Source organism: Somniosus microcephalus, chromosome 32, assembly GCF_052327205.1.
Source record: "Somniosus microcephalus isolate GS21.2 chromosome 32, FLI_Smic_1.0, whole genome shotgun sequence".
Taxonomy (NCBI): Eukaryota; Metazoa; Chordata; class Chondrichthyes; order Squaliformes; family Somniosidae; genus Somniosus; species Somniosus microcephalus.
This window is the reverse complement of record NC_141018.1, coordinates 40,851,355-40,876,235: the sequence shown is the minus strand read 5'-3', so window position 1 is coordinate 40,876,235 and position 24,881 is coordinate 40,851,355. Positions and strand designations below refer to the sequence as shown.

Here is a 24,881-nt window from a genome sequence, read left to right as displayed (position 1 = left end):
GACTGGCAGATACCTTAAGGGACAAGTTTGTGTGTGGGCTTCAAAGTGAAGGAACCCAGAAACGGCTTTTATCTGAAAAGGACCTTACGCTGGAAAAGGCTTTCAGCATTGTGGTATCATATGAAGCAGCAGCACGGGGCGCTGCAGAGATACAACAGAGACCGCAAGAATATGGCACAAACGAAATGTCATATGGAACAGAGAAGTGCTATCGCTGCGGCAGAACAACACACGACCAGAATGATTGCTGGTTCAAAGACAAAGTGTGCAGACAGTGTGGAAAAGTAGGACACATAGCACGAGTCTGCAGGTCGGGAAAGAAAACCAGCAATAAGAAACCGACCAAAGGAAAGTACAAGAAGGTACATAAGATGACGGAGAATAGTTCAGACGAACAAAAGAGTGATAACGACTTCGAAAGCAGGGAACTGAGTTGTCTGAAACTACATAATGTGATCACAATGGAGGATCACCGAACCATTTGGGTCACTCTCAAGATAGCAGGAGTCCAGGTAAAGATGGAATTGGACACAGGATCAGCCCTAACAGTCATAAACCGACGGGACTATGAGCGGCTATTCTCACACATACCCTTGAGAGACACAAAAATTATTTTGAAGACGTACACGGGGCAAAAAGTCTACCCCAAAGGAAAAATAAGGGTGACCGTTATATATAACGGTAAGGAAACACCAAAACTAGACCTGTATGTATTGCAAGATGGAGGACCACCATTACTGGGACGTGAATGGATCCGGAAAATACAACTGGATTGGCATTCCATACAGGCACTGACTCTGGCTGACAAAAAGGATGACGACGTCACACCTGGGCAACTGTCAAAGATCCTAACTGACGCGAAAGAAGTGTTCCAGCAAGGACTCAGAACACTAAAAGGCATGACAGCGACGATTAAAATTGAAGAAAACGCAAGCCCAAAATTTTTTTTTAAGGCCAGGCCTGTATCTTATGCGATCCGCCCAGCCGTCGAAGCAGAGCTGGAGAGTCTGGAACGTTCAGGTGTACTGTCCAAGGTAGGCTGGAGTGAGTGGGCTACACCCATCGTTCCTGTGATGAAAAAGTCGTTGAGCAGCACGCCTGTGGAACCAAGGAAGGTTCGCATCCGTGGGGACTTTAAGGTAACAGTGAACCCGGTCCTTCACACCGTACAATATCCGCTTCCGCGGATTGAAGATATTTTCGCCTCACTATCTGGAGGGAAACGCTTCACTAAGATTGATCTGGCCCAGGCTTATCTGCAAATGGAGGTAGAAGAAGCATCAAAAAAATACCTCACAATCAACACCCATAAAGGTCTCTACCAATACAACCGGCTGGTAGTCGGGGTAGCATCAGCTCCGGCTATTTGGCAGAGGGCAATGGAACAAGTCCTGCAAGGGATCCCAGGGACCCAGTGTTATTTGGACGACATCCTGGTCACGGGCGAAAATGACAGTGATCACCTTGCCAACCTGGAGCAGGTGCTCACTAGATTGCAGGAATATGGGCTCCGAGCTAACCGCCCCAAATGCGAGTTTTTTAGAAAACAGATCTCGTATTATGGCCACGTTATCGATAAAGAGGGGTTACATAAGTCCCCAGAGAAGATTAAGGCAGTAGTCAAGGCTCCAGCACCGGAAAATGTGTCACAACTGAGGTCGTTCCTCGGGCTGGTAAACTACTACCATAAGTTCTTGCCAAATTTGTCTGCAATACTACACCCACTGAACACCCTACTGCAAACTGGGGTGCCATGGAAGTGGAGTGACGAATGTAGACGAGCTTTCCAGAAGAGCAAAACACTAATCACATCGAAAGAGGTATTGGCCCATTACAACCCAGCATTACCAATTCGGTTGGCATGTGATGCGTCACCCTACGGCATTGGAGCGGTGCTGTCGCACAAATTCTCGGATGGCTCAGAGAGGCCAATAGCCTTTGCGTCACGATCACTAACCTCAGCCGAGCGTAACTACGCCCAGATTGACAGGGAGGCCCTCAGCCTAGTGTGGGGAGTGAAAACGTTCAATCACTATCTGCACGGGCAGAAATTCACCTTGCTGACTGATCACCAGCCTCTTGTCTCCATTTTTAATCTGAAGAAGGGCGGTCCGGTGATGACTGCGCAACGACTACAAAGATGGTCACTTTTTCTAGGGGCGCACCACTATAAGATTGAATATAAGGGCACGAAACAGCATGGAAATGCTGATGGGCTATCACGCCTGCCACTGCCTACTGCGGAGGAAGCACCAGCAGTGGATCCTGTCGAAATATTCCATTCGACTATAGTTGAATACCTACCGGTAACTAACGCTTGTATCGAGAAGGAAACCCGAAATGACCCGACACTGTCTCGGGTATATGATTTGACGGTGAAGGGATGGCCAGCACATGGCGACTCACTGTTGCCAGCATTCTCGACAAGGAGAGAACAGCTGTCAGTGTGCCGGGGGACCTTGATGTGTGGATCCCGAGTGGTAATTCCACCCAAGTTAAGGGATAGAGTGCTCAATGAGCTTCATGAGGGTCATCTGGGAGGGGTAAAAATGAAAAGCCTAGCCAGGGCTTATGTGTGGTGGCCGGGAATCGATAAACAAATCGAGGACCTGACCAAGAGCTACTCAGGATGCCAGAAAGTCCAAAATGCACCACCACAGGCCCCTCTACACCCATGGGAGTGGCCCTCATCTCCATGGCAACGGGTGCATATTGATTTTGCTGGTCCATTCATGGACTCAATGTTTTTAATAGCCGTGGATGCGCACTCAAAATGGCCTGAGGTCATCAAAATGTCCTCCACCACCACGGAGAAAACTATTGCAGTCCTACGGACCATTTTTGCCAGGAATGGCTTGCCAGAACAGATTTGCTCTGACAACGAACCACAGTTTGTGTCCGAAGAGTTCCGGAGGTTCTTGAAAAAGAATGGGGTAAGGCATTACACATCCACCCCGTATCATCCAGCCACAAATGGATTGGCTGAGAGGTTCGTACAAACCTTTAAGAAGGCAATAAAGGCTATGTACAATGACAACATTCCGCTGCAGCACAAGGTGGACAATTTCCTGTTCGCCTACCGGAATGCGACACATGCAGTCACCAACCAGGCCCCAGCCATGATGTTCTTTAACCGAAGGTTAAGATCTCGCCTGGATTTGCTCAGACCAAACGTACGAAGAGATGTTGAGAGTAAGCAATTCCAGCACATCCATGAGAAGCCAACAAGGAGCTTCAATGTAGGGCAACCAGTCTTGGTCCGCGACTACCGAACAGAAAAATGGCAGCCAGGAACGACATGCACACGGCAGGGCCCACTAATGTACACAGTGGATGTTGGGGAGAGCATCGTGAGACGCCATGCTGACCAGATCCTAGAGTCACAGGAACAAGTCAACCCCATGCCTCGCCCATACGTACCTGGTGATGAACCCGACGTACAGGTCGCATCTACCCCAGAAACAGTAGCATCGGAAGCTGATGAACCAACCGACGACAGGGTGCCAGAATCGCCTCCGCACCAAGAGCAAGACACTCGGGAAAGGCACTATCCAGAAAGGATCAGGAAGCCGCCCCAAAGACTGAATATATAAATAGATTATTTTCAGCTAATGTTGCATGTTAAAAGTGTTAATTGTAATTAGTTTGATATTTAATTGTTAAATGAGTGTTATGGTACTGTTAATCTAAAAAGGTAATGTAATTGTAATGTATATACCTTTAAGTGGGGAACTATCTTTTACAGCTCATGTATACTGCAGTACCGGCAGTGACCACACCTGTATATAGCCCTGAGTAGTAATCTATACAGATCAGTTGCAGTGTGAGCCACGTTGAGTAAACACCTGTTGTACCGTTCTCTACAGTCTGTGTCTTATTATACACGGACGCAACAAGACTGATGGTTTAATAACTTAGAATAATGTTCCACGGCACTGCACAGAGGCCTAATCGAAACAAATGGATACAGAGCAAAAGGTGGTGGTATGAGGAGCGAACAAAAGCTTGGTCAGAGGTGGAATTTAAAAGGAGGAGGAGACAGAGGGGTTTAAGGGGAGAATTTCAGAGGGCGAGGCCTGAACGGCTGATGGTATGGCCACCAATGATGAGGCAGGTGGGGAGAGGGTGCACAAGAGGCCAGAGACGGAGAAACAGAGTTCTGGGAAGGGGGTGCAGGGCTGGAGATAGAGAGAGGGCAAGACCATTAGGGGAGTTAAACATGATAATGAAAATGTTAAATTGGAGATGCTGGGGGATTGGGAGCTGATGTAGGTCAGTGAAGGCAGGTGATGGGCAAGTGGGACAGTATATGGGCAGTTTGGTGTAGGTCAGTGAAGGCAGGTGATGGGCAGGTGGGACAGTATATGGGCAGTTTGATGTAGGTCAGTGAAGACAGGTGATGGGCAAGTGGGACAGTATATGGGCAGTTTGATGTCGGTCAGTGAAGGCAGGTGATGGGCAGGTGGGACAGTATATGGGCAGTTTGATGTAGGTCAGTGAAGACAGGTGATGGGCAAGTGGGACAGTATATGGGCAGTTTGATGTAGGTCAGTGAAGGCAGGTGATGGGCAAGTGGGACAGTATATGGGCAGTGAAGGCAGGTGATGGGCAAGTGGGACAGTATATGGGCAGTTTGGTGCAGGTCAGTGAAGGCAGGTGATGGGCAAGTGGGACAGTATATGGGCAGTTTGATGTAGGTCAGTGAAGGCAGGTGATGGGCAAGTGGGACAGTATATGGGCAGTTTGATGTAGGTCAGTGAAGGCAGGTGATGGGCAAGTGGGACAGTATATGGGCAGTGAAGGCAGGTGATGGGCAAGTGGGACAGTATATGGGCAGTGAAGGCAGGTGATGGGCAAGTGGGACAGTATATGGGCAGTTTGGTGTAGGTCAGTGAAGGCAGGTGATGGGCAAGTGGGACAGTAGATGGGCAGTTTGGTGTAGGTCAGTGAAGGCAGGTGATGGGCAAGTGGGACAGTATATGGGCAGTTTGATGTAGGTCAGTGAAAGCAGGTGATGGGCAAGTGGGACAGTAGATGGGCAGTTTGATGTAGGTCAGTGAAGACAGGTGATGGGCAAGTGGGACAGTATATGGGCAGTTTGATGTAGGTCAGTGAAGGCAGGTGATGGGCAAGTGAGACAGTAGATGGGCAGTTCGGTGTAGGTCAGTGAAGGCAGGTGATGGGCCAGTGGGACAGTATATGGGCAGTTTGATGTAGGTCAGTGAAGGCAGGTGATGGGCAAGTGGGACAGTAGATGGGCAGTTTGATGTAGGTCAGTGAAGGCAGGTGATGGGCAAGTGGGACAGCAGATGGGCAGTTTGATGTAGGTCAGTGAAGGCAGGTGATGGGCAGGTGGGACAGTAGATAGGCAGTTTGATGTAGGTCAGTGAAGACAGGTGATGGGCCAGTGGGACAGTAGATGGGCAGTTTGGTGTAGGTCAGTGAAGGCAGGTGATGGGCCGGTGGGACAGTAGATGGGCAGTTTGGTGTAGGTCAGTGAAGGGCCGGTGGGACAGTAGATGGGCAGTTTGGTGTAGGTCAGTGAAGGCAGGTGATGGGCCGGTGGGACAGTATATGGGCAGTTTGGTGTAGGTCAGTGAAGACAGGTGATGGGCAGGTGGGACAGTATATGGGCAGTTTGGTGTAGGTCAGTGAAGACAGGTGATGGGCCAGTGGGACAGTAGATGGGCAGTTTGGTGTAGGTCAGTGAAGACAGGTGATGGGCCAGTGGGACAGTAGATGGGCAGTTTGGTGTAGGTCAGTGAAGGCAGGTGATGGGCAAGTGGGACAGTATATGGGCAGTTTGATGTAGGTCAGTGAAGGCAGGTGATGGGCAAGTGGGACAGTAGATGGGCAGTTTGGTGTAGGTCAGTGAAGGCAGGTGATGGGCCAGTGGGACAGTAGATGGGTAGTTTGATGTAGGTCAGTGAAGGCAGGTGATGGGCAAGTGGGACAGTATATGGGCAGTTTGATGTAGGTCAGTGAAGGCAGGTGATGGGCAAGCAGGACAGTATATGGGCAGTGAAGGCAGGTGATGGGCCAGTGGGACAGTATATGGGCAGTGAAGGCAGGTGATGGGCAAGTGGGACAGTATATGGGCAGTGAAGACAGGTGATGGGCCAGTGGGACAGTAGATGGGCAGTGAAGGCAGGTGATGGGCCAGTGGGACAGTATATGGGCAGTGAAGACAGGTGATGGGCAAGCGGGACAGTAGATGGGCAGTGAAGACAGGTGATGGGCCAGTGGGACAGTATATGGACAGTGAAGGCAGGTGATGGGCCAGTGGGACAGTATATGGGCAGTGAAGGCAGGTGATGGGCCAGTGGGACAATATATGGGCAGTGAAGACAGGTGATGGGCCAGTGGGACAGTATATGGGCAGTGAAGGCAGGTGATGGGCCAGTGGGACAGTATATGGGCAGTGAAGGCAGGTGATGGGCCAGTGGGACAGTATATGGACAGTGAAGGCAGGTGATGGGCCAGTGGGACAGTATATGGGCAGTGAAGGCAGGTGATGGGCCAGTGGGACAGTATATGGACAGTGAAGGCAGGTGATGGGCCAGTGGGACAGTATATGGGCAGTGAAGACAGGTGATGGGCCAGTGGGACAGTAGATGGGCAGTGAAGGCAGGTGATGGGCCAGTGGGACAGTATATGGGCAGTGAAGGCAGGTGATGGGCCAGTGGGACAGTATATGGACAGTGAAGGCAGGTGATGGGCCAGTGGGACAGTATATGGGCAGTGAAGGCAGGTGATGGGCCAGTGGGACAGTATATGGACAGTGAAGGCAGGTGATGGGCCAGTGGGACAGTATATGGGCAGTGAAGACAGGTGATGGGCCAGTGGGACAGTAGATGGGCAGTGAAGGCAGGTGATGGGCCAGTGGGACAGTATATGGGCAGTGAAGGCAGGTGATGGGCCAGTGGGACAGTATATGGACAGTGAAGGCAGGTGATGGGCCAGTGGGACAGTATATGGACAGTGAAGGCAGGTGATGGGCCAGTGGGACAGTATATGGGCAGTGAAGGCAGGTGATGGGCCAGTGGGACAGTATATGGGCAGTGAAGACAGGTGATGGGCCAGTGGGACAGTATATGGGCAGTGAAGACAGGTGATGGGCCAGTGGGACAGTAGATGGGCAGTGATGGCAGGTGATGGGCCAGTGGGACAGTATATGGGCAGTGAAGGCAGGTGATGGGCCAGTGGGACAGTATATGGGCAGTGAAGGCAGGTGATGGGCAAGCGGGACAGTAGATGGGCAGTGAAGACAGGTGATGGGCCAGTGGGACAGTATATGGGCAGTGAAGGCAGGTGATGGGCCAGTGGGACAGTATATGGACAGTGAAGACAGGTGATGGGACAGTATATGGGCAGTGAAGACAGGTGATGGGCCAGTGGGACAGTATATGGACAGTGAAGACAGGTGATGGGCCAGTGGGACAGTATATGGACAGTGAAGACAGGTGATGGGCCAGTGGGACAGTATATGGGCAGTGAAGACAGGTGATGGGCCAGTGGGACAGTATATGGACAGTGAAGGCAGGTGATGGGCCAGTGGGACAGTATATGGGCAGTGAAGACATGTGATGGGCCAGTGGGACAGTATATGGGCAGTGAAGACAGGTGATGGGCCAGTGGGACAGTATATGGGCAGTGAAGACAGGTGATGGGCCAGTGGGACAGTAGATGGGCAGTGAAGACAGGTGATGGGCCAGTGGGACAGTAGATGGGCAGTGAAGGCAGGTGATGGGCCAGTGGGACAGTATATGGGCAGTGAAGGCAGGTGATGGGCCAGTGGGACAGTATATGGGCAGTGAAGGCAGGTGATGGGCCAGTGGGACAGTATATGGGCAGTGAAGACAGGTGATGGGCCAGTGGGACAGTATATGGGCAGTGAAGACAGGTGATGGGCCAGTGGGACAGTATATGGGCAGTGAAGACAGGTGATGGGCAAGTGGGACAGTAGATGGGCAGTGAAGACAGGTGATGGGCAAGCAGGACAGTAGATGGGCAGTGAAGGCAGGTGATGGGCCAGCGGGACAGTATATGGGCAGTGAAGGCAGGTGATGGGCCAGTGGGACAGTAGATGGGCAGTGAAGACAGGTGATGGGCCAGTGGGACAGTATATCGGCAGTGAAGACAGGTGATGGGCCAGTGGGACAGTAGATGGGCAGTGAAGACAGGTGATGGGCCAGTGGGACAGTATATGGGCAGTGAAGGCAGGTGATGGGCCAGTGGGACAGTATATGGGCAGTGAAGGCAGGTGATGGGCCAGTGGGACAGTAGATGGGCAGTGAAGGCAGGTGATGGGCCAGTGGGACAGTAGATGGACAGTGAAGGCAGGTGATGGGCCAGTGGGACAGTATATGGGCAGTGAAGGCAGGTGATGGGCCAGTGGGACAGTAGATGGGCAGTGAAGGCAGGTGATGGGCCAGTGGGACAGTAGATGGACAGTGAAGACAGGTGATGGGCCAGTGGGACAGTATATGGGCAGTGAAGGCAGGTGATGGGCCAGTGGGACAGTATATGGGCAGTGAAGGCAGGTGATGGGCCAGTGGGACAGTAGATGGGCAGTGAAGACAGGTGATGGGCCAGTGGGACAGTATATGGGCAGTGAAGGCAGGTGATGGGCCAGTGGGACAGTAGATGGGCAGTGAAGACAGGTGATGGGCCAGTGGGACAGTATATGGGCAGTGAAGGCAGGTGATGGGCCAGTGGGACAGTAGATGGGCAGTGAAGGCAGGTGATGGGCCAGTGGGACAGTAGATGGGCAGTTTGGATGAGCTGAAGTTTAGAGGGTGGAGAACAGGAGGCCAGCCAGGAGAATATTGGAGTAGTCGAGTCTAGCGGTGACAAAGACAGCAGCAGATGGACTGAGGCCGGGGCGGAAACGGGCGATGTTCTGGAAGTGGAAGTCGGCAGGCTTTGTGATGGAGAGGATATCGGCTCAGAAGCACAGCTTGGGATCAATTATGACATCAAGATGATTCAACTGGAGACAGTGGCTGGGGAGGGGGACAACATCAGTGGTAAGGGTATGGAGTTTGTGGCAGGGGCGATGACCAAGGCTACAGTCTTTACAATGTTTAACTGGAGGGAAATGTTTCATCCAAGACCTTATGTCGGACAAGTGGTTTGACAGCTCAGAGGCAGTGGAGGAGTCAAAAGTAGTAGTGGCGAGATAGAGCTGGTAGCCTTTAGCATACAATTGGAAGCTGACCCCATGTCTGAAGGTGATGTTGCCAGGGGCCAGCATTGGACAGGAGGAGGCCAATTAGCCCCTTGAGCCTTTTCTGCCATTCAATGAGATCATGGCTGATCTGTGAACTAACTCCATATACCTGCCTTTGGCCCATATCCCTCAGCATGTGGATGAGGAAAAGGAGAACAAGGATAGATCCTTGGGGAACTCCAGTGGTGTTGGTGCGGTGGTGGGAAAAGAAGAGTCTGGTGGAGATGCTCTGGCTACAATTGGATAGGTAAGAATAGAACCAAATGAGGGTGATCCTGCTGAGCTGAACAATGCAGGAGAGGCGAAATAACAACAGAAAATGCTGGAAAAACTCAGCAGGTCAGGCAACATCCGTGGAGTGAAATTTGAGTTGATGTTTCGGGTCGAACCCTTCTTCAAAACTTCAAAAATGCAGGAGAGGCGTTGGAGGAGGACGGTGTGGTCAACTATGTCAAAGACTACAGACAGGTCGAGAAGGATGAGTTGGGATATTGCACCATGGTCACAGAGAATATCATGTGACTTTGATTAGGGCCATATCAGTATCAAAAGCAGAAACCTGACTGGAGAGGTTGCAACATGGAGTTGCAGGAAAGATGGGCACGGATTTGTGAGGCGACAATACATTCAAGGACTTTGGAGAAGGGAGGTTAGAGATGGGGTGGTAGTTTACAAGGACAGAGGGGTCACGGGTGGATTTTTTGAGGATGGGATGAGGATAGCACCTCAGGAAGGATATACTGGCCTTGGAGGGGGTGCAGCACAGATTCACCAGAATGATACTAAAAGGGTTAGATTATGAGGACACATTGCATAGACTAGACTCGCATTCCTTCAAGTATAGAAGATTAAGGGGTGATCTAATTGAGGTTTTTAAGATGATTAAAGGATTTGATAAGGTAGATAGAAAGGAACTATTTCCTCTGGTGGGAGAGTCAAGAACAAGGGGCATAACCTTAAAATTAGAGCTAGGCCAGGGGTGATGTCAGGAAGTGTTATGTATTGTGTGTTCTATTGTGTGTTCTCCTCCCACCTGTGGTGGCGCTGTCACAGGAGATAAATGGTTGGGTGTTCTCTGTTAAGTTTAGCTCTCTTTGTTCGGAACTTGCCAGAACTTCCTTTCCTTCCAATAAAGCACTTCATGTTTGAATCTCTGAGTTCTGAGTCCTAAATTGTGTCTAGGTAGAAAGGTACCGACACAACAAGTGGCAACGAGGAGCAGATGAATCTGCGTACGTTACGGGTGCAGTGAGTAAACAGAAATTTTAATTTGAAACGTGAGATGGCTACTATATTAGGAAACATCGGTGATTTTGATGAAAATGTGGAGCAATGGAGCGCATATACGGAACGTTTTGACTATTTTGTATTGGCGAATGCGGTGGCAAATGAAAAGGTCGTGCCTACCTTTTTGAGTGTAATCGGGCCGAAGACATTCAATTTACTTCGCAGCCTCGTGCAGCCAGAAACTAAAACATATAAGCAACTAGTGGAAATTCTTGGAGCACATTTTTCACCAAAACCTCTGGTTATTGCTGAGAGATTTAGATTTCACAAACGGAATCAAGAGGAGGGGGAATCAGTGACGATGTTTATTGCTGCTTTAAAAAGGTTGTTGGAACACTGCCAGTTCAAGGAGGTGCTGAATGACACCATTAGAGACAGACTTGTGTGTGGTCTGCAAAATGCAGCCACACAGAAGCGCCTTCTTACTGAGGACAACCTTACTCTTGAAAAGGCCATTGAAGTTAGTGTCTCCATGGAGATGGTGGAAAAGGAGGCTCACCAGTTGAGTTCAACAGGGAGAGTTCACAAGATGTCGTCTGAGCCTAAAGGTGCACGGAACGGCACATGTTACCGTTGTGGGAAAACGGGCCATCACGCTAATGACTGCTGGTGTACGGAGCTGGAATGCCGAAATTGTGGCAAAAAGGGTCACATCGAGCGCGCCTGTAGAGGTAAAAAAAGAACAGAGCTGGGAAGCATGGAAGCAAAATGTCTGTATTTGGACGAGAGGGGAAAAAGAGTGTTCATTCAGTGTAGTATGATGGAACAAGCAAAACAGAGGGGAGCGACACCTCTGAGGAGGAAGAGGTGCACATACTGACAGTTGCAGGTGATTCAAATGGCTACTGGGTGTCACCACTGGTGGAGGGACAATCAGTGCGGATGGAGGTGGACACAGGCGCGGCTGTGTCCCTTGTTTCAGACACTGTCTACAACAAAATGCTAAAGCATCTTACCCTTCAGCCAACAAACATTGTGCTAAAGACGTATACCGGCGAACCTGTGGCCATGAGAGGCGTCATTGAGGTGACAGTTAAATTGAACGGACAGACTGCAAAACTGCCACTATATGTGGTAAAGGGAAATTACCCATCGCTACTGGGACGTGCGTGGCTAGAGAAAATCACGCTGGACTGGCCTGCAGTCCGCATGATGTCAAAAGGGGAGTCAGGTCTGACTGCAGTGTTAAGCAAACATGCAGAACTCTTCAATGGGGAACTTGGGAGCATGAAAAAGATCAGCGCGAGACTGGACATTAAACCTGACAAGCCGAAGTTTCACAAAGCCCGACCTGTACCCTATGCAATTAGGCCAAAAGTTGAGACTAACTTGGAGGCCTTAGTCGAGAATGGAGTCCTGGAGCCTGTGAGCGTGAGCAAATGGGCCACACCCATTGTTCCTGTCCTGAAAAAGGATGGATCTGTTCGAATCTGCGGGGATTTTAAAGTGACTATTAACCCGGTGCTGTCTGCGGAACAGTACCCTCTTCCCCTCATTGATGATCTTTTTACGGGCCTGGCCGGAGGGCAAAAGTTCAGCAAAATAGACTTATGCCAGGCTTATCTACAAATGCATGTCGATGACAAATCAAAGGAGCTGCTGACAATTGTGACACACAAGGGGCTATACAGGTACTGCCGCTTTCCGTTTGGAATTACGTCGGCCCCTGCTCTATTCCAAAGGGCAATGGATCAGATTTTGAGTGGACTGCCAGGAGTCCAGTGCTACCTGGACGACATCCTTGTCACTGGGACAAATGAGGATCATCTTCTGAACTTGGATGCGACACTACAACGACTGAAAGAGTACGGACTCAGAGTTCGTAAAGACAAATGTGAATTCTTCCAGTCTTCAGTTGAGTACCTGGGGCATGTGATTGACGCTACTGGCCTGCATAAGGCGCCGTCAAAGGTCAAGGCGATCGTGGAGGCCCCAGCGCCCCAGAATGTGAGCCAGTTACGTTCATTTCTGGGGCTACTTAACTATGGGAAGTTTATTCCAGACTTAGCAACATTGCTGAAGCCGTTACATCAGTTGCTATGTCAAGGCAAAACATGGAAATGGACTGAACTGTGCAACAAAGCTTTCGCCCAAGCAAAGAAAGCATTGCTGAAATCGGAGGTCCTGACACACTTCGACCCAAAGCTACCCGTGCAGCTAGCATGTGATGCATCACCATTTGGTGTGGGAGCAGTCATATCCCACATCATGCCTTCGGGTGAAGAGAAACCTATCGCCTTTGCATCACGCACCTTGAACAAGGCCAAGAGTAACTATGCGCAGATTGAGCGCGAGGCCTTGGGAATCGTTTTTGGAATTCGAAAATTTCCATCAGTACCTGTTTGGGAGAAGGTTCACACTCCTGACGGACCACCGTTCATTGACTTCAATCTTCGGGCCCCACACCGGAATTCTGTCTCTCGCTACAAGCAGGATGCAAAGGTGGGCTTTACTGTTGTCAGGACACACATACGACATCAAATATCGCAAATCAGACTTGCACGGCAACGCAGACGGTCTCTCGAGGCTACCCTTGCCTGTTACTCCCCCAGAGCCTCGTCAGATAGACATCTTCTACTTTAGACAAGTGGAGGGAGCACCTGTCACTGCAGTTCAGGTGCGAAGGTACACCCGCAACGATCCAGTCCTGTCTTGAGGTGATGGACGATGTCATTCGAGGGAGAGCTATAGGAGATTCTCCTAGTTTGAAACCTTACGTTTCAAAAAGAAATGAGCTCTCCGTCCAGGCAGGTTGTCTTCTTTGGGGACGCCGTGTCATCATTCCGCCACCTCTGAGGGAACCTATACTGCAACAACTTCATACAGGCCACAGTGGGATGGTTTGGATGAAGGAAATGGCAAGAAGCTACTTCTGGTGGCCAGGTCTCGATGGGAATATTGAGGAGAAAGCCAAAACATGTTCCCCATGTCAAAGGGTCAGGAATGTTCCACAGCTGGCAACCCTACACCCCTGGGAATGGCCTGCAGAAGTGTGGCAGCGAGTACATGTGGACTTCGCCGGTCCTTTCGAAGAGAAGATGTTTATGGTGGTTGTGGACACTCGTAGCAAGTGGCCGGAGGTCGCTGTGATGAGGTCTACCACGGCAGAGAAAACAATTGAGAAACTTGGTGAGATGTTCAGCCGTATGGCTCACCGGAACAACTCGTAAGTGATAACGGTCCACAATTTGTATCACAGGAGTTTGCAACCTTCCTGCATGTGAATGGTGTCCAACACATCAGGTCTGCGCCCTATCATCCCTCTACTAACGGCCAGACAGAAAGGTTTGTGCAAACTTTGAAGCACGCCTTGAAGGCATCGCAAGGTCAGGGCTCAATCCACCAACGTCTGAACAGCTTCCTGTTGTCCTACAGGAACGAGCCGCATGCCACAACCAAAACTTCCCCCGCTTCGCTCATGAAGAAGAGGCAGTTGCGGACAAGTTTTGACTTACTCAAACCTCCAAGGGCAGAACAGGTTGTCCATTGTCAACAACAAGCTCAAGTTGAAAAGAGAGAGAGAAAAGAGCCAAGGAGAGACGGTTTCACCCTGGAGAGCACGTCCTAGCTCGAAACTACAACACTGGACCGAAATGGGTTCCTGCTACGGTGATCGCGCAGACGGGCCCTGTGTCTTACACGGTTGAGACTGCTGAGGACGTCGTCTGGAGAAGACACACAGATCAACTGTTGTTAGGAGCAGAGACAGCCACAGAGGCTCCAACGGCTGGTTGGCCTGAACTGTTTCCAGATGATACCGCAAACCAGCATCCTTTGCCACAGTGCTCTTCTCCAACACAGGAAGTCAAAGAGACTGTTCCACCTGTACAAACTCCTGACTTTCGACTGACACAGGCACCTTCTCCATCCAGGCCTGTGTCAATGCCTACTGCTGTGGAAGCCAGCGATGACCGCCGGTATCCTGTCAGGGAGCGGCGGCCTCCAAGACGCTTGGATCTGTAGGCTTAATGACTTACCCACAAGACTGGGGCAGAATAAACCCCAGGGTAAAGTCAGGGTTTGAGGCAGTCTACCTCTACCCTAGGTTCGTTGAGTGCATTGAATGTAAGTTACCTGTTGAGGAATAATGTGGACCTTCCATTTAAGAGGGGAGGAAATGTTATGTATTGTGTGTTCTATTGTGTGTTCTCCTCCCACCTGTGGTGGCGCTGTCACAGGAGATAAATGGTTGGGTGTTCTCTGTTAAGTTTAGCTCTCTTTGTTCGGAACTTGCCAGAACTTCCTTTCCTTCCAATAAAGCACTTCATGTTTGAATCTCTGAGTTCTGAGTCCTAAATTGTGTCTAGGTAGAAAGGTACCGACACAACAGGAAGCACTTCTTCACACAAAGGGTTGTGAAAATCTGGACTCTCCCGTAAAAAGCTTTTGAGGCTGGTAGTCAATTGAAAATTTCAAAACTGTGATTAATAGATCTTTGTTGGGCAAGGGTATTAAGGGTTACAGAGCTGCTGTGAGTCAGGTGATCAGGATACACCACTTACCTGAGCTGCAAGTTAATGCATACTCAGTGACAGAGAAGAGCATTACTGAGACTTCAGTTTACTTATCTGGTACATGTTGTACAAACCACAATCCTCTAGTCAGGCTAAATTCAGAATTCAACTTGTGATGAAATGCACAATAGAGACATTGCATTATCACCTTACAGGCATATAATAGTTGTCACACACTGGGAGAAACGAGTGAATGGTAAATCAGATGGATTATTGCAATAGGAATGGACCAAAGGGTTGGCTCATGAGGAACATAGGAACAGGAGTAGGCCATTCAGCCCCTCGAGCCTGTTTCGTCATTCAAGGAGATCATGGCTGCTCTGCGATCTAACTATATACCCGCCTTTGGCCCATATCCCTTAATACCTTTGGTTAACAAAAAGCTTTCAATCTCCGATTTAAAATTAACAATTGATCTAGCATCAATTGCCGTTTGCGGAAGAGAGTTCCAAACTTCACCACCCTTTGTGTGTAGAAGTATTTCCTAATTTCACTCCTGAAAAAGTGTCAGTTGTGCCTCAGTTGGTAGCACACTCGCCTCCGAGTCAGAAGGTTGTGGGTTCAAGTCCCACTCCAGGGACTTGTGCACATAAAGCTAGGCTGACACTCCAGTGCAGTGCTGTACTGTCAGAGGTGCCATCTTTCGGATGAGACGTTAAAACGAGGCCCCATCTTCTCTCTCAGGTAGACGTAAAAGATCCCCTGGCACTATTTCGAAGAAAAACAAGGGAGTTCTCCTCGGTGTCCTGGCCAATATTTATCCCTCAATCCACATAACAAAAACAGATGATCTGGTCATTATCACATTGCTGTTTGTGGGAGCTTGCTGTGCGCAAATTGGCTGCCGCATTTCCTACATTACAACAGCGACTACACTCCAAAAGTACTTCATTGGCTGTAAAGCGCTTTGAGACATCCGGTGGTCGTGAAAGGCGCTATATAAATGCAAGTCTTTCTTTTCTTTAATTTTTAGATTATGCCCCCAGTCCTAGAATCCCCAAACCAGCGGAAATAGTTTCTCTCTATCTACCCTATCTGTTCCCTTTAATATCCTGAAAAATTCCATCAGATCACCCCTTAGCCTTCTAAATTCTAGGGAATACAACCCTAATTTGTGTAACCTCTCCTTGTAACTTAACCCTTGAAGTCCAGGTATCTTTCTGGTAAACCTACGCTGCACACCCTCCAAAGCCAATATATCCTTCCTAAGGTGTGGTGGCCAGAACTGCTCACAGAACTCCAGGTGTGGTCTAACCAGGGTTTTGTACAGCTACAGCGTAACTTCTAGCCCCTTGTACTCTAGTCCTCCAGATATAAAGGCCAGCATTCCAGTTAGCCTTCTTGATTATTTTCTGTACCTGTTCATGACATTTTAATGATCTATGTACCTGAACCCCCAAGTCTCTTTGGGCATCCACTGTTTTTAGCATTTTGCCATTTAGAAAGTACCCTGTTCTATCCTTTTTAGGTCCAAAGTGGATGACCTCACATTTGTTTACATTGAAATCCATTTGCCACAGTTTTTCCCATTCACTTAATCTATCAATATCCCTTTGTAATTTTATGCTTTCATCTACACTGCCTACAATGACGCATATCTTTGGGTCATCGGTAAATTTGGATACATTACTTTTTATACCATTATCTAGGTCGTTAATAAATATTGTGAATAGTTGAGGCCCCAACACAGATCCCTGCGGGACACCACTAGTCACATCCTGCCAATTTGAGTACCTACCCATTATCCCTACTGCCTGTCTCCTGCCACTCAGCCAATTTCCTAAACAGGTCAATAACTTGCGCTCAATTCCGTGGGCTTCTACCTTAGATAACAGTCTCTTATGTGGGACTTTATCAAATGCCTTCTGGAAGTCCAGATAAATAACATTCCCCTGTCCACTACTTTAGTCACCTATTCAAAAAATTCAATCAGGTTTGTCAGGCATGACCTACCTTTCACAAATCCACTCTCTCTGATCAACTGAAAATTTGCAAAGTGTTCAGTCACCCTATCCTTAATTATAGACTCTAGCAATTTCCCAACATCAGATGTTAGGCTAACTGGTCTATAATTCCCTGGTTTCCCTCTCTCGCCATTCTTAAAAAGTGGAGTGGCATGCGCAATTTTCCAATCTAAAGGGACGGTTCATGAATCTAGAGAACTTTGGAAGATTATAGTTAGGGCAACAAATGAGTAAATTCTGAGCAAAGGCCTCCACTCATCCATTTCCTTGCTGCCATTCCTCCTCAGACTGTCACCAATTTTATGGGAGGGAGTTTATCCAAACTCTCTACCGTCACAGAAGTTGCTCTAGGTGCACTACGAGATCACATAAGAAAGCCATTCAACCCACTCAGCTATTTCCTTTCACAGACAATGTACAATCCACTTGAGCCCAGACTCTTCCCAACAATTTCATCTGCTGAGGAGAGATTATGTAAAGTTCCTTACTGCTGCCACTCCCAGGTAAATCATGCGCAGAGTGCCTATCTAAACCCACATTCTACGTTTTGCATTATGCTCTGGAACATCCAGAGAGAGATAAGGCACTCTATAATTGCAAGTTCTTTCTTTCTAGTCATCTTCCTTGACATAACATGCTCATGGTCCCAGTAGCTCAGAAACCATCATGTTCCAAACAGCTTTCAATCATCTCTACCTGTACTTATCCTTAGAACCCTTCATCCCACTCCTAACCAGATGTTCACACGGCTGTGAGTTTCGCATTAAGTGACAAAGCAATCTATTCCCTGTACACACTAATCAATGTTTTATACCTGTTCTTGCCCAACATAAGGACACGAAGTGACTTCAGAGAAGAGAGACCGGAGATTTCCTCAATCCGATTGTTGTAAAGGTCCAAAAAGATAAGTCGACGCAGGTTGGAAAGGTGCTGGATCTGAGTGATGAGATTGTGCTGGAAATTCAACAAGCGAAGTTGCTGCTCGCCCTCCAGTATCGGACAGACCGTTAGGTTTCGCCTGGATAACAATTATAAATACAAAATTGCTGATGGCAAGTGGTGAATTTAAAATATTCATCATGTGTGAAATGGGCTTTATAACAGCATTTCCTATTTCAACAAAGAGCTGAGTACTGTAGTTAAAACCAATTAAAAGCTACAGTTCCCTTTCCCAAATAACTGGTTATTGCAAAAAGCAGGGAGTTCAAAGTATTTGCTGTTGGACATCCTGGAAGGCCATTATGGCAATTTAAAATACAAATACTTTTGAATGCTTTCCAAGGTGTTTTTTTCAAAATAGAACAAGGTCAGACACTGACCTTTCACCTCTGGTACTGGGAGTGTAAGGGGTCAGACACTGGCCTTTCTGGACCTGGATTCAAAACCAGTGCACACTGATAGGATGGAAGTCTCCACTTTTTGTTGTCCAAGACCTTATGTAAAATGTGTTTGGTGGTTTCAATCCAGTCCCGATTGCACTCTTGGTTCTGAGAGGTGTTGCTGTGCTGGAACAGATCCTGGAGTGAGGAGGTCAGGCAGCACCTCCTGCAGCGTGCAGAGCCTGGCCCTGGCAGAGAGTAATCAACGGGTGGCAGAACTACACCTGACATTTGTTAAATGTGTAAATTTTTCAGTCAGTGTTAAAGCTGCTGCCCCGGCCCTGCCTTTTCGCTCTCGACCAGCCCAAGCTGCGCCCTCTGTAATTCAAGGTGAAACCCTTTGTAGCTCCGCGGACTCCCCGCTGCACTCTCGAGCACCGCACCACACTAGACAACTCTGTCGGAGTTTGGGGGCCCCTTAGATCTGTGCATTAATCTGCCCCAGCTTCAGACACAACTTTAACAAATTAATACAAATGAATAAACATAGAAACACAGGAACAGGAGGAAGTCATTCAACCACTCAAGTCTGTTCCGCCATTCAATTAAATCTGTACCTGAACTCCATTTACCCACCTTAGCTCCATATCCCTTGATACCCTTAGCTAACAAAAATCTGTCAATCTCATTATGACCCAGCAGCAAGACATAGCATCGGGGTAACATGTTCTACTCCTCTTAATTCAAACTTGCTTCATTTAAATTTTTGTTAATTCACTTTTTTTCAAGCACGTAATGTCTCCTATACTGTTTTATCTTCGTTACTTAATTCAAATTATTGGTTACATTGATTTTTGAGCAAAATTAACAGGAAAGGGGTGTAAATTTAAAAAACAAAATATTTAACTCCTTCATTCCTCTCTTTCAATTTTATGAAATCAATTACTTTGCTGGAAAAGCAAACACACACTAACCTCTTACCCCCTGAGTAAAGAGCACCATTTATATCAGTCCCTGTGAAGGGGTCATTCAATGCTACAGCTAAATAAGAATGTGTACAGGTCAGCACCCACAGAAGAGCGATGATTGCAATTGTCCCCGACTTTTCCTAAGGGGAATAATCAGTACAGAAACTGCAACATTTTGCTGCTTGGTAAATATTTCAAAATATAAACTAGTAGCTTTCCCATGTCCTTGCACACAGGGAGTCAAAACCAAGTCTTCAGGTGAAGCGAGATTAGAGGGCAGGGATAATGGCTCACTCTCTTCGGGTACTGTCCTCTTCCCTTTAAATTCTGCAGTCATCAGCCCCTCCTCAAAAACCCACCCTTGATCCCTCTATCCTTCCAAATTAGTGCCCCATCTCCAAACTCCCTTTCCTCTACAAAGTCCTTAAACGTGCTGTCGCCTCCCAAATCCATGCCCATCTCTCCCACAACTCCATGTTTGAACCCCCTTCAGGTTTCGTCCCCTGCCACAGCACTCAAGCGACCATAATCAAAGTCACAAATGACATCCTGCGTGACTGGTGCATTATCCCTCCTCATGCTTCTAGACCTCTGTGCAGCCTCTGACATGGTTAACCACGCCATCCTCCTCCATTGTCCAGCTGAGTAGGATTGCCCTCGCCTGGTTCCACTATTACCTACCCAGTCATAGTAATGAATCGTCTGCAATACCTTCTCAACGTTACCTCTGGAGTCAAGTACAAATCCTTGGCCCCTTCTTATTTCTCAGCTGCATGCTGCCCTCGGCGACATCATCCAAACACACATCAGGCTCCACATGTATGCTGACGACACCCAGCTCTACCTCACCACCACCTTTCTCCACCCCTCCACTGGCTCTGTGTCTTCAGACTGCTTGTTAAACATCCAGTTCTGGATAAATCACAATTTCCTCCAATTAAACATTGGGAAGACCAAAGACATTGTCTTCATCCCCCACCACAAACTCCGTTCTCTAGCCACCGATTCCACTTCTCTCCCTGGCCACTGTCTCAGGCCGAACCAGACTATTTGCAACCATGGCATCCTATTTGACCCTGAGCTGAGCGTCCGATCCCGTATGCTCTCCAATAGAAAGACCTCCTACTTCCACCTCTAAAATCGCACGTCTCTGCCCCTACCTTAATCCATCTGCTGCTGAAACCCTTATCCATGCTTTTGCTACCTCCAGACTGTTCAGCCGTCTAAACCCTAAGCTCTGATATTTTCTCCCCAAAAGTCTCTGCCACTCTCTCCTCGAAGATACTCCTTAAAACCTCTGTTTGACCAAGCTTTTGGTCACCTGTCCTAATATCTCCTTCTTTAGCTCAGTGTCAAATTGTGTCGGATTGTACTCCTGTGAAGTGCCTTGGGACATTTTACTACATTAATGGTGCTATATAAATGCAAGATGTTGTAGTTGATAATTGAACCAGGACATGTAGACATAAGATTTCTAATAAGACCTAAGTTACAGCACTTTGGAAGCAAGAGGAGCTGGTTGGAGCAGTTTCTCTCCAGTGCAGACAGAGGACCTGTGACACAAAACTGAGGTGCTACAGCACCACCATTAGCAGCAGAGTGTAATTACATCTCTGCATTTCCAAAATCCTACTCACCTGTCTAAATTTAGTCTATCAGAGTGCTCTGCCCGCTCCTCAGGTGTGCGATATACAACAGGTACTCCAGGTGTGGAAGGAATCTCAGAAAAAATTACATGGTCACCTGGGAGATAATAATGGTGCCGATTATAGAGAAATCCACTTTTCCTTAGAACAGATTATCAAAGCAATGAACCATCAGAAGCTACATTACGATACAGTGTGGAGTAATTTTAATTTGTATGTTGCACATAGATAAATGATAAACATCACCGGATTGAGTCAATTCTATAGGCAGGAGATGCGGTGAAAATGAAAAAAAGTAATTTTTAGTACTTCTTTGAGTGAAGATATCTGCGCTCCTCTAATTCTGCCCTCTTGAGCATCCCTGATTATAATCGCTCAACCATTGGTGGCTGTGCCTTCTGTTGCCTCGGCCCTAAGCTCTGGAATTCCCTGCCTGAACCTCTCTGCCGCTCTTTCCTCCTTTAAGACGCTCCTTACAACCGACCTCTTTGACCAAGCTTTTGGTCACCTGTCCCAATTTCTCCTCATGTGGCTTGGTGTCAAATTTTTTGTCTTATAATACTCCTGTGAAGTGCCTTGGGACGTTTTACTATGTTAAAGGTGCTATATAAATACATGTTGTTGTTGTAAGATGGTTTTTCAGTTCATGCCAAAATTCATTAGGGACAGGAGGAGGCCATTCAGCCCCTCTTGCCTGTTCCACCATTCAATTAGATCATGGCTTATCTGTATCCGAACTCCATCTACCCCCCGCCTCACCTTGGTTCCATAACCCTTAATTCCCTTGCCTAACAAAAATCTATCAGTCACAGTTTTGAAATTTTCAATTGACCCCCCAGCCTCAACAGCTTGTTGGGGGAAGAGCGTTCCAGATTGCCACTACTACTTGTTGTGAAGAAGTGCTTCCTGACATCATCTCTGAGTGGCCAAGCTCTAATTTTAATGTTATTCCCTCTAGTTCTGGACTCTCCCACCAGAGGGAATAGTTCCTCTATCTACCCTATCAAATCCTATAATCATCTTAAATATCTCAATTAGTTCACCCCTTAATCTTCTGTATTCAAGAGAATAAAAGCCTAGTCTATGCAACCTGTCCTCATATTTTAACCCTTTTAGGAATCATTCTGGTGAATCTGCGCTGCACCCACTCAAAGGCCAATATATCCCTCCTGAGGTGCAGTGCCCAGAACTGGATGTAGTACTCCAGATGGGGTCTAACCAGAACTCTGTACAGCTGTAACATAACTTCTATCCTTTTGTATTCCAGCCCTCGAGATAAAGGCCAACATTCCATTAGCCTTTTTACAAACTGAAACAGAATGATTTATAAATTTTAAGTACCTGGTAAGTATGGCAAGGTTCCTTGACTGTGAGATGGGGAAGGGACAGCGCTATGAGAGCCCTGTCGAGACCTGCATTTTATTGGAAGATGCGACGGCATGTCCCCAGTTGTTACCCGCGTCATTGATTCCGAGTAGTAGTGGATCGGATCATCATGGCACAGTGTGTCTGTGAACAACAGAAAAACTGAATGCAGCATCTTCATGTGTACAGTCTGCCTCGCTATAACTTGTGTACTTGACACACTGCTTAATGTGGATCTCTAACAATTTACATTCAAATAATTCAGTTAAATACTATGAAGTACAACTGTAACAATAGAAAACACATGCATTAGTCACTGAATAGAAAATACAACTGTATGTGTTTATTCTAAATCAGAGGTTCCCAAACTTTTTTTTTGCTGAGTTCCCCTACGGAGATTCATGTCCTATTTTTTGAAGAAACAGCATTTTTCCAAGATGAATATTAGCGTATGTATTGCTGGTAACCCAGAATACCTGGTAACCCAGAACACCTCAGCAGTTTTGTCACTAGCTGTTTTAGTTCTGCTCCCTTACACTTTTGGGTTTTAATGAGGTCCAATCATATCATTAGAGCTCACTGGCTGAGAGATCCCTCTGATCTGCTCCTGCTTTGCGAGAGTTACTTTGCCAGAAACCCAGTTTCAAGGGCTCATGAGGACTTTGGTGCAGGGGCAGAAAAAAAAACAGACACTCCAGAGCTACAGAACTCGGGGCAAAAGACATTAGCAGATTTTGAAGCAGAGTGGAGGGGGCACCGACTAGCTATTTATTTCTCTATGGTAGCGAGGAACCCAGGGCTCTTGCGTCTTTCCAAAAAGAAATGTGTGCTGCACAGAGCTACAGACCAGAAGGCAAACAACTTTTGTTGGTAACTCACTGAATGAAAGACACTTAAACTGAGGCATATTGAAAATGTCTGTAAACTCAACAATTTGCAATGGATACCTGAGTTTTGAGAGTAGAGTGGGTAACCAGCCTGAGGGAGTTGAGGGGAGTGCTTTCGGGCCACCGATGGAGAAATATATCGGAGACATTACCTGTTCGTAAGCAACAGCTGGTACCCTCCTGATAACCAAGTGGGGAACCTCTGTTCTAACTCATCAATATACTCAAAGATTTAATACAACATGTATTTTACATACTCTTCGGTGTCTATATTGCAATTTGTACTGCTTCTAATTGCTTACTGTGTACAGTAGTGTGTTTTGGTAACCAAAGATGAAGGTAGTTAGCATTCATGAACACCGAAAATGCAACGGGAGACTGTGTAATGACAGGAAATCACCTGGAAGTGTGGTTAAAACCCAATTATATCTTTAAAATGAGTTGACAGATCTTCAGCAATCGCTGGCTGAAAAAAGACCACGGTCCATCTAATTCGCCATTTACCATCCTGGTAGTTGCAACGATACAACGATAATGGAATTGTTGACTAATCATCGCAATCAATCTCTATCAATTAGTCTATGACAGAAATGACACGAGGAAAACCCCAGTGGTGGAGAGCTTTGGGAACCATATGTCCAAAATCACCTGTTCCTCCTGAGCACTCCTGGCTGGCCCCAAGCTCTGGAATTCCCTGCCTAAACCTGTCCACCTCGCTACCTCTCTTCCATCCTTTAAGACGCTCCTTAAAACCTACCTCTTTGACCAAGCTTTTGGTCATCTGCCCTAATTTCTCCTTATGTGGCTCGGTGTCAAATTTTTTGTCTTATTATACTCCTGTGAAGCGCCTTGGGACTTTTTTTTTAAAACTGTGTTAAAGGCGCTAAATAAATACAAGTTCTGGTTTTTGTTGTTGAGCATGCTACACCTACCACACGTCATGTCTCAAATTACTCAGATACTGGATCCCAAAATGTTATTTTCTGAAAGAAATCTATCTAATTTGCATTTCAATGAATCAATACTAACTGTTTCCACCATCTCAGTAGGGAGAATGTTCCATAGATTGACCACTCGCTCACTGAAATACTGTTTCCACAGATTAGTTTTGATTTTACCCCCCGTTCTAGTGCAGGCCGTGTCCTCTGGTTCTACTGTTCTGGACAAGGTGAAATAGCTCGTCATAATCTACATTATCTGGTCCCTTAAGAGTCCTAAAAACAGCAATCATATCAATTCAGGCATATAAAGGTGAGCAAACACAGTACGAATGTTGGAAAACTTTCAAAGCATCACATTTCCAAGGAAAACATTGTTCCAGTAATTAGCATATGATGTCATCTCCACAAAATATGAAAGATCAATATTACACCATATGTGGAGCTGAGTGTCTGACCTGAATCATCTTATAAACCAAGCGATATCTGTTCAAGTGTAGGGATACACATTACTAAAAGCAGCCAAATCATGAAGATGAGCAATGGACACATTACTTCCACACTAGTTAAGATAAATATAAAAACCACAAAAGCAGGAAATCTTAAAAATAAAGGGTAAATGCTGGAAACTTACAGCAGGTGAGTGCCTGAAAGGGAAAAACCATTTGCATTTCAGATGGAATGCAATGTTAGGGAATGATGAAGCGTGCTAACTGAATGCTGACCCATCTGTCTCAAGTGTGGATTGCCCTGCTGTGAAG

The 24,881-nt window shown here is 47.2% G+C and overlaps 1 protein-coding gene across 7 annotated transcripts in view; it reads right to left on the bottom strand.

Annotated features, from left to right (window-relative positions):
* lrrc49 (leucine rich repeat containing 49) overlaps window positions 1-24,881 on the bottom strand; it is a 423,652-nt gene that overhangs the window by 372,595 nt on the left and 26,176 nt on the right. For 6 of the 7 annotated variants that reach the window (XR_015074388.1, XM_085972503.1, XM_085972501.1 and 3 more), the window contains exons 4-6: window positions 22,272-22,439; window positions 20,922-21,027; window positions 17,812-18,015 (exon numbers count right to left, since the gene is read on the bottom strand). Coding sequence is in view for 6 of the 7 variants with exons in the window: in XM_085972503.1 (XP_085828629.1) it covers window positions 17,812-18,015; window positions 20,922-21,027; window positions 22,272-22,439 (478 nt within the window). In the remaining variant the exon portion in view is untranslated. The remainder of the gene's footprint in view (window positions 1-17,811; window positions 18,016-20,921; window positions 21,028-22,271; window positions 22,440-24,881) is intronic. The other variant, XM_085972505.1, reaches the window with a different exon arrangement.